Source organism: Vigna angularis, chromosome 1 (genome assembly GCF_016808095.1).
Source record: "Vigna angularis cultivar LongXiaoDou No.4 chromosome 1, ASM1680809v1, whole genome shotgun sequence".
Taxonomy (NCBI): Eukaryota; Viridiplantae; Streptophyta; class Magnoliopsida; order Fabales; family Fabaceae; genus Vigna; species Vigna angularis.
This window is the reverse complement of record NC_068970.1, coordinates 53,325,565-53,344,683: the sequence shown is the minus strand read 5'-3', so window position 1 is coordinate 53,344,683 and position 19,119 is coordinate 53,325,565. Positions and strand designations below refer to the sequence as shown.

The following is a 19,119-nucleotide window of genomic DNA, read 5'->3' as shown; positions in this document are numbered from 1 at the left end:
TAAGCCCCTAAGCTCGAACATGAATTTATTATGCGAAGGGGTTATGTTTATGGCCTTCCTGCTATGAACGGATCTTCTGTTGGCCTTTTTTCTATCTTCGTCGTTCGTGAGAGTGTTATCTCTGATTGGATGAAATAAACCAATAAAGATAAAATCACATTTTAAAAGTCATGGGGTGTAGGTAGTAATTATGGGATGGAGAAATAGAAAACCTTTGTAGGATCACTTTAGTTTAGCAGGCCCATCTGTGTGCAGGTGGTAGTGATTCCTCTGTGAGATCAAAACAAAACCTAGTTTCTGACACTACAACACCAGCAACCATGGCGAGTAGGAGGTGTCTGCGAACTTTAACAAAAACGACACCGTTTCTCTTCAGAAACCTATCTTCGCTCCGCTCTCTCACTCTGCCCCCATTTCACCTCGCCAAAGCTTCTTCACCCGTTTCCACCACACCCGCCTCTGCTTTTGCACAATGGCCTCAGCTACGCTATTTATCTTCCGACAAACAAGACGATCACAGCGACGAAGAGGATTATAGTGAAGAAGAAGATTATGAAGATGATGATGACGACGACGATGTCCCTGTGTCAAGTCGGAAAAAGGTTTACACGGCGGAGGAGAAGGAGGCGGAAGCCGAGTCTATCGGCTACAGAGTGATTGGTCCCCTTTCAAAGGACAATGACGCTTTTAAGCCCTACGAACCTGTTTTCGCTGTTGTTCAGGTTCATCTTTTCAAACATTCTGCCATTGCACTATTTCAGAGCTTGTTCGATTCGATTACACTTTCCAATATTAGTTTTTAGTTTTATAAATAAACTCGTTCGATTGGCTTCAGTACACATTGTTCAAAATTGCTCAAATTTTAAGTTTTATTTAGACTCTTTCTTTGGGCCTAGCCATGCCATTAAATTTAAAGCATTTCAAAGAAGTTTTAATTAAACAATATTACTGATACAGACATCCATGTTCAAGTTACTGTTCATTGGCTTCAATTATCTCACTCGTTACTTGATCAGTAACTCTGCATTTGAATAAATGCTACCGAAGTTGCAATGGGGATACAAAGACACTACTGTGTTGCAGATTCCCGACGTCATTTTCGACTTTCTTTTGTCCTCGTAAGCAACTATGTTTGAGAAACAAGGAAAGGAAGTGGTGATTGTTTGTGTATTTTTATTCGTTCAGGTTGGATCGCACCAGTTTAAAGTAAGTAATGGAGACAGCATTTTCACCGAAAGGCTGAAGTTTTGTGAAGTGAATGACAGGGTGAGTTCTCTTTTGCTAGAAATTCCTGACTCTAGTTTGTGTGTTGTGATGATTTGGCTTTAGGTAGACGGTTCTTTGGAAAAATGGTATACGTTTTGGGTGCTTGTGGTTCCGCTATCGAAAACATCATTGTTGAAGTAGTTGTTTTTTAAGCCCTACCTAGTATGGAACGGTTTGCGTTATTATTGTTATGTGCAGCTGCTTCTTACCATTTTGATAGTTTACAAACTGCATTGTTTGCGTTGTCGTTTGTGTGATTGCAATATGTTTGTGTAAATGTGTCAACATGCTTATCAAGTAATTATCCACGACTTATTTTCTCTGTACTAATTATTTGCTGTTTTTTGTTATGGACTCTGTCATGCCAGTTGTTTGATATTCCATTTCATTATTGTCCATTGCAGTTGATTTTGAACAAAGTTCTACTGCTTGGCTCTGCTAGTCAGACAATTATTGGCAGACCAATAGTACCAGATGCAGCTGTTCATGCTGTTGTTGAGGAGCATGTGAGTGTAGACATTTCATTTCAATTATGTGAATCAGGTTTTTCATGATGGGAGTAGGAATATAATAGGGTTGGATGGAATACTCTGCCCTTTCAGTCGTTACTTGCACCAGCATTGCATTCACCATCTTTCTAGTAATACATATGCATTCATAATGATGATTATAATTGTGAATTTTGTGTGGCTAATTAACATGATTTCCCATGTTCGATAAATCAAATATTGTCCTTATGTTTTGTAAAGAGGGTTGTTAAACTCCTAGTTACTTAGGAAGTCAAACAAAACCTATTTCCCCCCTCTTAAATGTAGAAAAGTGGTCAACCAGGGAATCAATTCTAGGAAATGACTAAAAGTGTGGTGAACCAGTGTATCATCTGAACTTGTGTCTTAACAGTGAGGGAAAACATATATCTATCTGAAAGCAAAAGTAAAAGCTACTCTAATGCATGGAAGTGGTATATAAACATGTGAGATGTATGTATATATGATAATCAACCTAAAATGAATCAAAACGGTGGCTAAAATGATGTAAAACAGCAAATAACGAAGGTGTTTGATAAAATGCAACAATGAAACTAGACATGTATTTTACAGTGAAACTTATTCCCATAGCTATCTAAGACTAAGACAACATGAAAATGGATTTAAAATTGATTGGAGACATCAAAATAGTAAAATATGAATTGAAGAGCGAAAACAGAGGAACAGAGAACGGGTATTTGACGGATGTAGTGCAGGTGTGTTTCGTATAAGTGATTGAGTGGTATGGAAGTGAAATTAAGTGTGCGAATGAATGTTCTATGAAGTAAATTGAAGATAAGAAACGAAAATTGAGCAAAGCATCGTCAGGAAATCTAAATTCTGAAATTAAACTAACCTAGGTTAACGAACATAATGAGATTAACAAGAAAAACCTAATCTAATTCTCAACCAAACAAGGTTGAAGTCTCCACCTCCAAAACCATTTATCATAATGCCATTTGGATCCTTCACACCCATCCACTCCATGGGTGGCAGCAGTGCAAAGGGAGAAACATGGTTCTGGTTTTGAATGGAAGGTGTTGCTTTGACTATATGGAGAGAGGGGAGAAGTTGAGTAAATAGTAGATGGCAGGAGAGTATATACCTCAGTGCATGATCGAAACTCTTTCACATATTGAGCAGTGACTTTTGGTAATAAACACACATTGAATGATGTTCAAAAGTTCATTCTGACAGTTTCAAAAATAAAGGTCAAATTCTTGGGCAAAGGGCAGAACAGTTTCCTGAACTCGTAGTGTTCTTATTTAATTCTTATATTTGTGAACATTGAGGCTACAGACATGGAAAGACAAACTTATAAAAGAGAAAAACAGAAAAACCAAGGTTCCTGAGAAATGTTTCGTAATAGGATTGAGTCTTGGACTGAAGAATCTGACCATGGAGACGAAATAGCTAGCTATTGGAATGCTTGCAAAACAATTTATTAGAAATGCATACATTAGTCTGAAAATAGAAAATAAAGTACCCAAACAAATTTTCTAAATTTTGGAAGAATGATAATGAAAACTATTTTTCGGAAACTAAAAATGAATAATGAAAATGGAAATAATTTTCTCTAAGGAAATGGATCTTTTTATAAGTTTTTCTGTCTTCATTATTATTTTTATCCAAAACTGAAAGTATAAAAGTTGATTTCCATTTTGGTGGGCTTGTTGAAGATTGAATTGAAATGGAAGTATGGAATTGCTAGATTTTCTAGCGATTTAGCTTTTGAAGTTGTTGAACAAGTTTTCTAAATATTGGAAGAATGATAATGAAAACTGTTTTTCAGAAAATAAAAATGGATAATGAAAATGGAAATAATTTTCTCTAAGCAAATGAGTCTTTTTATGAGCTTTTCTGTCTTGATTTTTAATTTTCCAAAACTGAAAAGTATAAAAGTTGGTCTTGTTGAGGATTGAATTGAAATGGAAGTATGGGACTGTTATTGATCAGTGTCAAATATCTCCTAGTGATTTATTTGGCTTTTAAAGTGGTCGAACCATGTTTGCTCGTTATGGATTCCTTTTATCATGATCTATGTGTGCTCCCCACTTTCCTGCAAGATCCCCCTGCCACTGTTCCTCTGTTAACTGCAAAAGTGCATTTTAGTTGTGCTGTTTCTAGTAGCTTTTTGATTCTATTGTGATGCAACAATGACATATTTCTTGGTTTTTCTAACCAATGTATTGTTGTTTTTCTTTCTGTATATACACTTGCATTTGTGCTCACTTTTCCTTTGTAACAGGCACTAGATGCAAAGGTGATTATTTTCAAGAAAAAGAGAAGAAAGAATTACAGAAGAACCAAAGGGCATCGACAGGTGTGTTGGACGTCAATTACCTAATCACGTACTGTTTTCATGTAATACTATTTCTACTGATTCTACTTGATGAATGGTTATCATCTTCAGGAGTTGACAAAGTTAAGGATAACAGATATTCAGGGAATTGAGAAACCTCAAGTTGGATTGACTGAAAAGCCTTCAAAACCTGCCAAGAAAGAACAGAAAAAGGTAGCAGTTTCTGCTTAAAAGGGATGTACTATCCCCGCATAGCTGTTGACATTAATTGCTGCTCTCTCTGTGTCAGTAAGTTTTGATAGTTGGATGGCATTTAGGGAGCATGGGTATTGCTGATAAGCTCCATTTGCATCTGCAAATTCTTGTTAGGCAGAAATAGTCAACCATCCACTTGGTAGTCAGGTTTTGTAGGATTTTACACAATTTTTCTTTTCCCTTTTGTAATGCTATAACTAGCGATTGGATGTTTGAAATCAATTCTTAAACTGGTTTCGAGGTCTCATTCAATAACGACTCCTGTATTTTAATGTTAGATAAAAACATGATATTGTGGAATGCATTTTACTAATTTCTGACTGAGATGTTAAAGAAAAGAAGATTACACCATCTATTTGAGCTTTACGTTTTCAACATGACGATTGAATATATCCACTGACTGCATTATGATTGCAAATTAAAAACAGGGAACGTGGTTGGCCTTGGACTTGATGAGGAAAATACACTAACAATAATGCTGATGAGGAAAAACCAAACTGAGTGAAAACTGCGTAAAAGAGGTTATAATATTTAATAACAATTAGGGATGGCATCACTTGGGCTTCTTCACTTTCCCATTCGAGTGATTGTCCTGCAATTCGAACATTTCTTCCTGCACCTCTAAGCTGACTTTTTTTGTCCTCATTAAATGAAAAAAAAGAAAAATAAGCCGTGACTACTACTTACCATACAAAATTTAATTATTAGCCAATATATTTATTGAACACCTGCATCCCCTTTATTTGTTCTCTGCTTCATTCTTCTTGTGGTTCGTGGTTCCTTTGTGCTCTACAATTGGTAGTCCTTGTTGCTGGAGTTTTGTTGATGGTCGCTTGGTGGTGGAGCTCCTGTGCCTCTGTTCATCTTCTTCACAAATAAGTTGGTTTTGCTTTTGTTTCGTTGTATTTGGTTGGTTTGGCTTTTGTTTCGTTGTATTTGGAAGTTTTAGAAAATGAATCAGACATTGAAAGTTGATTTATAAGAAATTGATCAAATTTTGAAATTTAATTAGAAACATTGTCAAATATAATTGGATTTCAAAATCTAGTTATCGGATAAATTCTCTTTAAAAAGTTATTAGATTTTGAAAGTTAGTTAAGGGTTCACCAGATTTTGAAATCTGGTAAAACATGTAAGATGAGATAGTGAAAGGTGTGGACACATTCCGATATGAGCATATGGTTTGCCATATGCTTATGAATTAGCACGATATGGATCTGTCCCGTTCTTCTCGATTAGCATGATATGATATTGGGATGATTCCTCTAGTTGAAATTCATACCATGTGGACCAAATTGAACTTTTCAAATGTTGTATAAAATGAATTGCAACTAGAGTTATGCATTCAACGTGAACTTCATGTGATACAAGAACATCTAAAAAAGATTGACATTGGAGAAAAAGTAAAAATCAAGCAGAAGTTGCTTGAAATTGTTTGTCTTTCAATCACATTTGTGGTACCTTCATTACATAAAGTTAAAACAAAGGGTGCACATAAGAGTAAACTTCAACAAATTGAAAGGTCTACAAAGTGTGACCCCTCATATTTTGAACACGTAGAGGCCTTGCATTCCATGAATGAATCTTCATCATGGAAAACACAAGTGCAATCTAAGGCTAAATCTGTGCACAAAAGGAAAGTACCGATGTTAGATCAATTTCATCTCATTGTCACCCTTATATTATCAATGTTGTTAATGTCGTAGATGATGATAATTGTAGTTATAGATGCATTGCTACTTCGTTGGGACTAGGTGAAGAGCCATGGTTCCTTATTTGACATGACTTGTTTAAAGAACTTAGTCTATGACATGATGAATATGCAAGATTTTTAGGAGGCTATGATCAATGGGAAGAACTAAGGAAGTCTTTGCTAGTTAACTCACAATCAGCGGTATGTGTTGCTCTAGTTGAGACTTTACTTATTATGTCTCTTTCCTTTTTGTTTCATAACAATTTCTTTCATTACTTACAGGCTCATATGGACAAGTGGGTGATTATACCGGACATTTACTATGGTATTGTGAATCGATAAATGTCATCTTAGTTTGTCTCACATATGCTCAAAATTATATGATCTTCCCAGTATGTAGTACACCGCCTTCTGATATCAGACAACATCGATTAATATGTATTGAACACGTTAATGAATGTCATTTCATGTAAGTAAAGTTATTATTCTTTTGTTCCATTGTAAAAAAGTTTCATTTATTAATTTTTACTTTTCAGGTTCACTTACAAGAAGGTTGTTCTTTACCTATGGTGAATATCATATCCTCAACCCATTGTTATCCCGAGTTGTGGGCGTGATCATCTTTTTATATAAGTAGGATGCAAACGCTTATCGAGTTTATGGACATTACTATCAGTTATGTAGACTTGGTTGAATCCTGATATTTGTGCAACGTTAACAAATGTATAGATGAACATTCATTATAATTATTGTTAATTCATTCCAAAGCGTAAAACTCTCATGCATATAAAAACTCACATCCTCTCCATTATTATAGTAAGGATGTAAAATTGGACAAAATTGTTTAATTATATAAATAAAAAAAGGTTTTATCAATCCAAATATTAATAAAAAGTTTTAATCAATGAAATACATAGTACAAGAGGTTGCTATCCCGATGATGATGAATACCTGAAACGTACATGTCTACCTCCTCTATTGTTGGATGGATGTTCTTCAATCGACGCACGAGCTATCTGTAAGACCTCATTAGTACGATCCCAAACTATAGTACCCTTGCTGACATCACGACAAGAAATCATCGTTTGTAAGATTATGATAACGCGCCTCAGATCCCTACATTGACGATCACAAAAAAATTAATTAACATTCCTAAATAGACTTTAACGCATAAACAATGTACTGTTACATACCAACAAACCAGTTTCTAACGGTGATCTACAACGAATTGACACGTCATCTAGAATATATCGTCGAAGTAAAGGTGCATGACTCGATCGGTCATCGTCGGCACCAGGAATTACATACGGATGAAATACCCTTTTAAACTATTAGAGGTACCCTTGAACACAAGCAGACACCAACATGTGGTTCACAAAGTGCAACCAAGAATCATCAATGGTGGTTATGTCAGCCTTTGGAACAACGTTTCATGACTGCGAGATTGGTTGCTCATACCCAAATTGTCTTAACACTTATTCAGGGAGATGTCAATGAACCATTTGACCAACTCTAATCTAGCAAAGAAACATAATAATCGTCAGAAGTGGACAACTAGTCTAATGTGACTCATATGGACACTAAATGACCCTATTATTTGTCAGTCCATCCAAAGAGTGCCCTAGCCTTAAGTAGACTGGAAACCTACTTCCTTGTCACCAAGTGTACGATACAGGTCTGTCTTCATCATAAGTCAGCAACAAATGCCTCCTTCCCATCCCAAGGAAGTGCTCATAAATCTAATTCTACAAAAAAATTAATTACAGCTTGGTAAACAATGAAAATATAAAGTAAATCAAAGTGTGAGATATTTGTATACATGTAAGGGTTAGATATCCAGCCATTTGCTTTATCTTAGCAAAACTGGCATCTTTGAGTTGTTCATACAAGTGGGGCCAACGCAACAACTCCTTAGACATATCCGGCACATGCATGCAAGTCTCTAACAAACATAAAGTAGGATACATGGACCAAGGTAACCCTCTTATTCATGAAAATCGTGCATCCAACTAAATGCAACAAGTATGTTCGTGTTGCACACTCCCACTATTGTTGCTCACAACACTCGTTATAAACATCTTTTAATCGGTTGAGCCTAACTTTGGAACCATGTGCTTATCTCATTTCAACTCTAGCCCTCACGCGATCCATGCCCAAAAGCTCCATTATAAATAGGTGTAGCAATGTGACACATCATCTAGTATGATAGTTATCTCACCTTCCAAACATGAAAACTATCTGTCTTAAAATGCCATCTAATGGCAATATTAAACCTTTGTAGACGTAAGCGTAAAAAAATCACATAAGGCATCAAATCAGAATAATAATTTGTTTTTTGTGTAGTTTTAATTTAATTTTGGAGCTTTTAGCGTAAATCATCACTTTCCGTCGTTGGAAACAAACACATGGTAAAAGTTAGTTGTTTTTTTTTTATTGATGAGTAATGAAGTTGCAAAGCACTTCGGGTTCCACTATGGTTTCTGATTATGATTATTTTAATAAACTTTATGTTGCAGCAGCTGCTCCACTTCTGGCCACTGTCTGCTATATAAAATTCTTTGAAAAGATCTAAGAGTGGACTGTTATTTGATTTACTGGTATAGTTAGTTGTGGTTACAAAGAACTTGCTGTTCATGTGACCATTATTTTTGTTTTCACACTGCACCATTTGTAGATATCTTTCCCTCTTAAAAAATTTCATGCTCTTGGATTAGACTTGTGTCACTCAACCTTGTCCAAAATCTATACAAAGCAAACATGGGTCACCATCACAAACTAAGATTTCATATTGAAATCTCATATAGACATATATTATATATTATAAATTCACAGTAACTATGTTATTTTTCACTTTCTATTTTTTTAAATTATACGTGATTTTTAATTTCTTAAAATTTAAATTAAGTGTCATTTTCTATTTTTAATTTTAAACTAACTTTAATCTTAAATTAAAAATATTTAAGAAAAATATAAATTTTAATAAAATTATCATTATAACAATTATACAAAAATTAAATTTGGGTTAAATTTAAAGAAGAACTAAATTATTCAAATTTTTAAATAATTGAAACTAAAATTAAAAAAATAAAAATAGAAAAACCAAATAAATATAAAACATTGACTTTGATGATGCTGATCTTTTATTGTAAATAATTTTTTTAGAATTAAAAAAATTTAAAAAGTTAAAAAGTTAAAAATACTGACATGACAAATACAGTTCACTTTCCATTAATTAAATGCCTTTAAAAATAATAACTAAATTAAATAAAATTAATGAAAATTGAAATGAATTTGAAAAAAAAAGAGAGGAAGCAAATTAGTATTTAAGACCTTTGGTAATTGTTAGTATGCTATTCTTCTCTTAAAAACATCTTAATTCTGTTAGTAATTATACTTTGACTAAAGATCCTCTTCAATGTTTAATGATTAAGTGTCTTCTTAATTCACAAGCCCAATTCAATTATTAGACATGGAAACTAGTTTTTACAGTAGTTGACGCAGACCTTTCCTTTGTTCTCAACCTTGCAATTTTAGTGCTACACATGGTTTTGTTGGCCATTGGACTGACCACCCTTAATATATTTCTTGTTTACCATTCCTGAAGTGCTCATGGAATCACAGATTCATTTTCACCACTCTGGTAATTAAGTATTATGGAAGGATGACTCTAATGTTAATTCAGTAAACAGTTTGTCTTGAAAATGATCATTCAATCATAAACTAAAAGTATAAAGCTTTACAAGATTAATACATAAAAATTACTCTAATATTTTCCTCTGGTTAATTCAGAAAGTGAACAGGTTGAGGATAAGCATGATTTGGGAAGCACTTTTAGGTGATGTTTTCCTGCAGAAGCATTGATATTGTCAATTCAAAGCGTGTGGAAGCACTTTTGTGACCTTTGATTATGCATTTCAGGTGTGCACTATCGGGAAATAGAATAATTCCATGTCACCTTCATCTGTCAATATTATGACTGTAGTTTAAGCAGCACATGAACAATAATAAATATATTACTTTTCGAATAATTTTATTCACTATAAAAAAGATAAAGTAAGTTGAATGATTTTATAATGGATATAGTATCATTTTCCAAGAGTGTCATCATCTAACAAAATTGACACGTAAATACCCATTTCAAAAGTTTATAATTATATGCTGTACAGGTGGCTCAAACCCTACCAATTAAGATCTTTCACCTTATTCTGTGGAGATTTACATCATGGTATGCAAATTATATTGCATACACCCAAAACAATATGACAGAGTATATATGTGAATATTCGAAACGGTACCCCTGACTGATTTTTTGTGCTGTTTTTACCTATTTGTTAATGCAAGCATTCCACTATGCAAATAATGTAATGTGACAGGGAGCCAAAATGGAAAAAATAAAGCCTTAGCATCATCAGCAAATACCATAGATCCATGAGCATATTATTTGTTTTATGACTAATGACATATGAATCAAAATGGCTAACAGAAAGTTGTGTTGGAATGTATAAATGAAAAAGTTGAACATCATTATGAAAGAAAACATAAACTTATTATTTTATGGTTTTGGGTTGAAAATAATGTTAATTATGTGAGTTTGAATTCTGAAAGTCCCGCGTAAAACTAATTTATAGTATATACGTGAATGCAAACATCACCTTACAAACCGATTTTATAGGTTGAATTAGATTTAAAGTCCATTTCTTAATATGATATTAAAGTTATCGTTAGAGTCTATCCTAGTGGTGGTTGAACATATCATTTCATTCGCTGTCGGACAAAATATGTATATATCTCTGCTTGAGGGTTATATATTTCTTATTGCCTAATTTTTCATTTTTGAATAATTACCATTGAGATTAAGATAGTATGGAAATTGCTTCTAAACATCTATAAAGAAGAAAACAAGAAGTGAATGAATCGAGTTTATCCCTGAACTGAAATCAATCTATCTACTTAGTGCTTATGAGCATAATTATTCTGTTATGATGCTCAAGAAACTTTTAAACAGAAACAAGAAGTTCATGTGGTGCATTTCTCATTGGCCATTGGTTTAACCAATAAATTAGTGACTTTTCAGCCTTGGCTGTCAACATGAAAAGTAAAGCAATAAAGGGCAGGAATTGAACCAGAAAAGGTGAGCACAAACAAATGGGCTATGCCAGTTAAGTCAGAAGTTCAAAACTTTGATGCAATTCTTGACTAATATAAAAGAAGAAGCTTCATATATCTTTCCATAACATGGTACCTAGCAATCATGAAAGGTCATTGAAATTTGGAATCAAATCTGGAGCATGCATATGCAGAACATAACAACGTACGAAAAGCACTGTCAATCTGGAGTCCACTGAATGAAAAGAAAAAAAGAGAAGGTTTAAAATTCCATATGGGAATGGGAAGAGAGAAAAGTTGTTAGGAGTTGGTCATTTTCAGTTAGTGGAATGTTCTACTTTTCCAACTAGACAGTGCCTTAGTGCATAAATCACATTCTTTAAATATTGGCAACTATGAAAAGAAAGTCTTCTACTCTTGTGGTTCAGTTCATATAACCATGCTGATTGGCTTATAATATCCTTTTTGTTTCTGTCAAGGACATTGTGCAGTATATTCTGTATATTAATAGGAAAAAAAAAGATTGATTCACTTGTCTCTTCAAACATTCTTAACAGATTGTCTTTTAGATCATGCAGACGCTACATTTTTATGTAAAATCATTCCACTCAGTTTTGAAGCATCAAGGATATTCTTTGGTTTTGGCTAGAAAAGTAACACGATAAGAATATGCAGGAGAATAAACTAGAGATATCTTTGCTTAATGATAAGAAATTGCTGTATATTGGCAAATTTATATATAACAGTATTTATATGTAACAAAAAGACTCCACTTGTTACACTAACACACACAAGTTCCCATCTTTATCATAAGCCTTACCATCAGAGAGAAAGAGGGTCACTCTGCAATGGTTTCTAAGCTTGGTGGTGACATGGAGGATGCTGGAACTGGGACTGGAACTAGGCCTTTCTGAAATTCTGAACAACACTCATATCTTCCTTCTTCTAATAAGGTTGAAATTCTTAGCTAAGAAGAAGGGAGTGTAAGACAAATTTTTGAAGATGAAAGCAAATTTTTGTGAAATAGCATATACTTTCAATTTGTTTGGTTCTTCTGTGTGGAGTTCCTTCACTTGGTATTTATAGTCATGGACCATTTTTGGGTTTATACTTTGTGTGGATCCAACCATCTCAAATGTGCAAAGGTACTTTCCCTTTGTCTTCTTATTTACTCGCTTTCTTTTTTTATAACTTTCTTCTGTTAAGTGATTCTAATGTATGCCGAATTAAGTAAGGTTGATTTCTACGAAACATATTTACGTTAGATGCTATTTCGAATGAATTCCTTGGTTCATTAAAATATGAAGTTAAGGTTATTTGACTATGGCAAATTCTATTTGGTTTTAATGGATTATACATTATCATTGTTTTTATGGATAGGTTATGCTACTTTTCCTTTTTCTGTCTTTTTCAAAGCCAACTAGGGACGGTGGGGAATGATTTTATTCATTATCATGAAGTTTGAGGTGAAAAATACCCATGAATTGTGTGCAACTGTTTTTTCTTACAAAGTTTGGTAATTCTCCTATTTTTTAATAAGCCTTTCGATTTTGTTTATTTGATGTGCAACCAAACATATTTATTTATCGAGAGCAGTTCTCTAGTTTATCTCAATCCTGGTTTCTCTTGGCTCCTGAACTATGCTGCTACAGTCTAAAGTAGTCAGCTGAGCTATCTGCAATTTCATTCTTTTGTTATTCTCATTTTTTTTTCATAATGTAACTGGTAAAAGGTTAGTATAAGTAATTTCAATTCATTTTGTTGCAGGTTCAAAAGAAGGATCCAGTAATAGAAGTACTTTTGCCAATGACATTTGTGTCCTGAATTTTCCATTTTCCTGTGAATCAAGGAGCACAAAATGTTTGTGTTGAATGGCTAAATCCTCATTGCAACTCTGAAATCTTATTGGTCCAGGATATTAGCCAATTTCTTTTGATACAAGACAGACCTGATAGAGTGTCAGGAATTATTGTGGAGGAAGATCTCCTTTGTGTGTAACCCTCACTCTTAGAATACGAAGCTCTCTTCCAGCAGTTATTTAAGATTCGGTTCTACTGGGCAAATCTCCTTTGGCAAAAGTTTCTTAATTTCCTTTGGTTAGATTTCAAGTGGTAAAAATATATGAAAAACAAATTTTGCCTTCTTAAAATATCATTCAGCTTTCAAAAGGTGAGTATTATCGTTCAGAGGTAATTTCACTAGGAATTCCACCCGTTCTTGGGGGCAAATCTCCTTTGGCATCTTTTCGATTATCTTGGTTTGTTTCTTCCAATAGCTAGACTTTTCTCTTCCAGTAAACTACCCAATAGTAGACATTTTTGTTGTTGTAAGTCTCTTCCAAAGGTTACATCTGTGAAAATTCCGTTCAAGTAGGGCATATCTCCTTTGGCATTTTGGAGTCCTTGATTCCTATAATCCTATTGGCAAAAAGAGATCAAGATTGGGTTGTATTATCCTCGGAAAATCTCCTTTGGCCTCAGCTCTCCAGTTTCAACGTTCAGACTAATCATTTGGAGAAACTGTTTGTGACTAAAATCAGTATCAATTAGAAATATTTTGTAGTACAACAGTTATCCATTGAAATCAATAGTGGCAAAAGTTGCAAAAGTTGTGATCACTATACACACACTGGGGTTTGATGCTTCAATTTTCTTGAGAAGGTAAGGATCTTCTTGACTCCCTATTTACTTTTTGATATTCATTTACTCATTGATGAATATATTAACATTTGTGTACAATTAAAAGATATATTCATCAACAATTCTAAATAGTGAAAATGGATTACTAATTTGTTGATTTTCATGCATAGGTCTCATTCAAGATAACAAAAGTACAGGATTGAATTCTACATCTAAATTAACAGTCTGTGCCCTTTCTTCTCAAGATACCATTTAGCGCAAAATAATTCTGGTTCTATCTATTTCAGAATCTGGTAAGAGTTTCCACACATGGACTAACAACTTTTCTTCCCTATTGCCATGTTATCATATTAATTTGTTGTACTTTGAATAACTTTGTTGATCTTACCATCAAATATTATGACAGGTATATAATTGATGGATCCTATGATTAGTGATTCAGACTGGGAGATTTCCAGTGATAGCAACAGCAGTGAGGATCAAGAGGAAATGGATTTTCTATATGGTGGAAAAGCTCAGAGTATATTATCAAGTTTAGAGGAAACCATTGGAAGGATTGATGATTTTCTTTCATTCGAGAGAGCATTTGTTCATGGAGATGTGGTCTGCTCCTTGTCTGACCTGTCTGGACGAATGGGTAGGGTAACAAGTGTTGATGTGTTTGTGGATTTGGAAAATGTTAAAGGAAAAGTAATAAAAAATGTAAACTCGAGGAAGCTTTTGAGGATTCGCTCCATTTCAGAAGGTGATTATGTAATTAAGGGGCCATGGCTTGGTAGAGTTCAAAGAGTGGTAGACAAAGTCACTGTATTGTTTGATGATGGAGATAAATGTGATATCACTGCCTTGGAAAGAGAAAAATTTTTACCACTGACTGGTAATTTTCCTGAAGATTCACAGTATCCATACTATCCTGGACAGAGAGTAGAGGTTAAGTCCTCCAATTCTTCTAAACCAACTAGATGGCTGTGTGATACTTGGAAGCGCAATCGTGATGAAGGAACTGTTTGTGCTGTGCAAGCAGGCATGGTGTATGTTAATTGGATTTCCTCTGTTCTTATGAGTTGCAATTTGAGTGTGAGCACTCCTCAATGCTGGCAAGCTTCTGAAAATTTGACTGTGCTATCTTGTTTTTCGAATGCAAACTGGCACCTTGGAGATTGGTGCATGCTTTCAGTTGTAGACCAAGAGGAAGAGGCTATTCAGCATCCACCTATAAGTGATCTTACAATGGAGCAATGTGTGTCCAGAGAGTATAAGAGAAATAACTTTAACTCTCACATTGGTGAGTTGTTTATAATTGGGAAGATAAAGACCAAAGTTGATGTTGTGTGGCAAAATGGTGAACATACTTTGGGACTGGATCCAGAGAATTTACTGCCTGTGAATGTTATAAACAATCATGAATTTTGGCCACACCAGTTTGTTCTGGAAAAAGGTGCTTCTGATTATCCTCTTAAAAGTAGAAGTCAAAGATGGGGTGTTGTCCAATGTATGGATGCAAAGGAGCGTACTGTAAAGGTACAATGGAAAACTATTTCCATATCCAACCCAGATCGTTTGACTGGAGAAAAATTGGAGGAAACTGTGAGTGCTTATGAACTTGTAGAGCACCCAGATTACTCCTGCTTTTTTGGTGATATTATGTTCAAAGCGGCTCAAAAACAGCTTGGCAACCAAGCTGATAAAGAAACAGAAAAATCAGTGACAGACGTGAATGCAGAGGCTGTTCCCAAAAATGGGAACCAAATAGGTTATCAGGATGAGTTCCCTGATAATTATTTCATGTCCTGTATTGGAAATGTTACTGGTTTCAAAGATGGCAATGTGGAGGTGACATGGGCAACTGGTTTCACAACTAAGGTATGATATACAATTTACTTTATTCATGTAGTTTATGCAGCTGCTAGATGAATGCGGTACCATAGAACTCATGAAATGTATGCTTTCCATATCTAATTATCTAGGAGAACAGTTTGACAGATAATTAGTGGTCCTATCTAGATATTTACTACTGTATGTGACTCTGTTTCGGAGCTGAAGCCTTGGTATACTACTACATGTTAGTTTATGTAGTTGACATTAGTTTATAATGATTTTTCTACAGCTTTTGGAATTATAAGTGATAACTCTTCATAATCAAAATGTGGATTTGATACGTGAAGCAACTAAACTTGGACTACACATTGTATGTTTAATGATTTTAGGGAACTTGGCTGCACTAATATTGGCCACTAAAGAATGATAAAAAAGGAATAATTGGTGATATATTTTTCAGTTTGATTTTGAGCATTATTAACTAATCATCTGGAAGTGATAAGCTACGTTCAAAGAGTGATTCTTTTACCAGAAATATACAATGTGGGTTATCACGTGTTGCTCAAGTAACCAACATTCAAGTGGTTGATTATTCGTAAAACAGAAATGTTTTACCTTTAGTTCTTATACTTTTATAGTTTTCATCTTGTGGAAGTAATGTAAGAATCATTTTTGTTTTCCCAACAGGTTGCACCATATGAAATTCTTCGAATTGAGAAACATGAAGATTCAACTGCAGCCACCACTCCTTATGAGACAAATGTTGAAGAGTTAACTCGGGAGATGATTGAACATGAGAGTCTGTCTTCAGACCAGAAGGGAAAGGTGAGGAACACTTTTGTTTTTTCTTTAGTACATGTTTTCAGCTCTGCGTGCACCCTAGTGTTTTATGTTTAATGTTGTGCATTACTAGCATTTCTAGAATGCATTATATAATTGGAACATTTAAGACACAGAAGTCTCAACTTGGAAATTATAGTAAAAAGTCAGGTAGTTAATGCAGCAACATAAAACAATAAGGAAACTTTTATACTCCTTTTTAGTTTTTTCAAAAAAGTTTAAATTGGAAATTATGATGTCAAATATGATCCTAAATTACATTTTTCAACAATTAATTGTTGACTGGGAGGAGTCAATGCAAGTGCCTAATTATAAACTGATGAATCACATTTGTATATGATCAGGACCTATTAAATGGTGATGTTAGTAGAGAGAATGGTGAAAAGAATATTGGGGAATGTAGTTCTTTTTCCTTTCCTCGAGCTGCCTTTGAACTTTTCTCCAGCGTTAAAGCCAGCATATTCCAAACACTCAGTGGAGCCTTACTCTCAGGAGCAGTTTCCGCGTTACCTACATTTGAAAAAGAGAATGAATACGATTTTGTAGATAAGAAAGATTTGGAAACTTGTGATATCTTTGCTGAACAACATCCAATGACTGAGCTGCAATCTACTGAAGACAAAAGTTCATATCCTGAAAATATCAAGACTTGTGAGAAGAATGATTTGTTTCCATTTTCTTTAGACACCAACAGTCCAAACCAGTTCAAGCAGTTCGATGTGATAGAAAATTGCCCTGATCACCATTTTTTTGATGAGGGAAAAGGGTTATCTATATCACAGGTTAGAAATTGTTCATCACTTGCATTACATAAAGTTAAAAATATTTTAGAAAATATTTTTCATTATTACTTAGTGATTTTGTTCTTACTACGATATGTTTTCACCATAAAAAAGTGTACTCATGTCACTTGTATACAAGATACACAATTACAAGCAATCCTTTCATTTATATATTAGGCTAATTGTTATCTTTCCTTTGTAGGTAAAAAGAGGTTGGGTGAAAAAGGTTCAGCAAGAATGGAGCATCCTCGAGAGAAATCTTCCTGGTGCATACTTTATCTTCATTATTTTGAACCACATTCTTTTATATACAGTGATGTATTTGTTGTTATATAATGCTTCTTTATGTGATTTCATGTTGGCCATGTATTAAATACTTCATTTACTTGACAAAATGAATGTTTGGAAAAGTAAGTTGTATGCAATTTCTGCAAATACACTTACAATCTTTGTTGATCAAAACAGAAACTATTTATGTTCGTGTTTTTGAAGAAAGAATGGATCTCATGCGAGCAGCTATTGTCGGTGCTTCGGGAACCCCTTATCAGGAGGGATTGTTCTTTTTTGATATATGCTTCCCTCCGGAGTATCCCAATGAACCACCCGTAAGCTTTTAAATATAGTTTGCAGTGCTTGTTAATTATTTTCATTTGTGATCCATGCATCAGTACCCTTGTTCATTTCCACCATGAAATCCCATGCAGATGGTGCACTACAATTCTGGAGGCCTCCGATTAAATCCTAATTTGTATGAGTCAGGAAGAATCTGTCTGAGTCTCCTTAACACTTGGACAGGCACTGGCACTGAAGTGTGGAACCCTGGAGCCTCCACAATTCTCCAAGTCCTTCTCTCTCTACAGGCACTTGTCCTTAATGAGAAGCCTTATTTCAACGAGGCTGGATATGACCAACAAATTGGCAGGGCTGAGGGAGAGAAAAACTCAGTCACTTACAATGAAAATGCTTTCCTTGTCACAACCAAATCGATGATGTATGTATTAAGAAAGCCACCAAAGGTAAAAACTATTACTTATATACTATTCTTTTCATCAATTTTTTTCTCTGCATTAGTGATATGTTGACCATTCGTTTAACTAGTAGTGTATAAAACGCCAGTAAGGTGTGTCTTGGAACACAGACACAAAGGCATACGACTCTACTATATCACAAACTACATGTGGTGCATATTTAAATGATAAACTTGATTAATTGGTGAAAGATATGTTCCACTATATTCAAAGGGATCGGAACTAGTTGCTGTGTCCATGATTTCCAAGTACTCATACTTCCCAGCATCACCTTAAGTTTCTGTAGGTTTTCATTTCCACTGTTAAGTTTGTTCCACTTAATTGCAACTGACAATGATGATTAATACAGCATTTTGAAGAACTGGTGGAAGAGCACTTCAGAAACCGCTCCCAAAATATACTTCTTGCTTGTAAGGCATGTCTTGAAGGAGCTTCCATTGGATGTGTTTTTGGTACTGGAAAATCTGAAGATGAAAACCTGAAGGGAACTTCAGCAGGATTTAAAATTATGCTTGCTAAGCTCTTCCCCAAGCTTGTAGAGGCATTTTGTGATAAAGGAATTGATTGTAGTCAGTTTGTTAATTTACAAAAGTAACTTTACTTACAAAGTTGTAAGTAACTACCAAAATTCCCGACCTAGATATTCCAATCTTGTGTGTAATATTTATACGTTTACATATCTGTATAATATCAAATCCAACCTTGTGGTTTGGTGCTATGCTACTGCTGATAAAAAGTTCAATAGTATCACAAGTGTGCTTATGATATGTGCATGTATTACAACATAGCTTCTAGAAGTAAAAAATGGAATAAGAAATACAATTATTGGAGTGATTTGCTTTGTATTTCCCTCTATATAATGA

General features: G+C 34.4%; 2 protein-coding genes across 4 annotated transcripts; both read left to right on the top strand.

The window, feature by feature from the left end:
- Nucleotides 1–216: 216 nt before the first annotated feature.
- On the top strand, nucleotides 217–4,701 carry LOC108322750 (50S ribosomal protein L21, mitochondrial). Its single transcript, XM_017555010.2, has 5 exons — nucleotides 217–722; nucleotides 1,186–1,266; nucleotides 1,671–1,772; nucleotides 4,042–4,116; nucleotides 4,207–4,701. Exons 1-5 carry the CDS (start codon nucleotides 321–323, stop codon nucleotides 4,324–4,326), a joined length of 780 nt encoding a protein of 259 aa, XP_017410499.1. The 5' UTR covers nucleotides 217–320; the 3' UTR covers nucleotides 4,327–4,701.
- Nucleotides 4,702–12,112: 7,411 nt separating this feature from the next.
- On the top strand, nucleotides 12,113–19,023 carry LOC108320700 (probable ubiquitin-conjugating enzyme E2 24). Of its 3 annotated transcripts, none has more exons than XM_017552223.2 (10): nucleotides 12,113–12,294; nucleotides 12,917–13,809; nucleotides 13,959–14,081; nucleotides 14,195–15,651; nucleotides 16,294–16,431; nucleotides 16,791–17,228; nucleotides 17,431–17,494; nucleotides 17,694–17,833; nucleotides 17,933–18,244; nucleotides 18,606–19,023. In XM_017552223.2, the coding sequence occupies exons 4-10, from the start codon at nucleotides 14,206–14,208 to the stop codon at nucleotides 18,849–18,851; spliced, it is 2,784 nt and encodes a 927-aa protein (XP_017407712.1). In that variant the 5' UTR covers nucleotides 12,113–12,294; nucleotides 12,917–13,809; nucleotides 13,959–14,081; nucleotides 14,195–14,205; the 3' UTR covers nucleotides 18,852–19,023. The 3 variants fall into 3 exon arrangements, with proteins under 3 accessions (XP_017407712.1, XP_017407716.1, XP_017407704.1); XM_017552227.2 differs by lacking the exon at nucleotides 12,113–12,294 and adding an exon at nucleotides 12,583–12,665; XM_017552215.2 differs by lacking the exon at nucleotides 12,113–12,294 and adding an exon at nucleotides 12,707–12,807.
- Nucleotides 19,024–19,119: the final 96 nt, after the last annotated feature.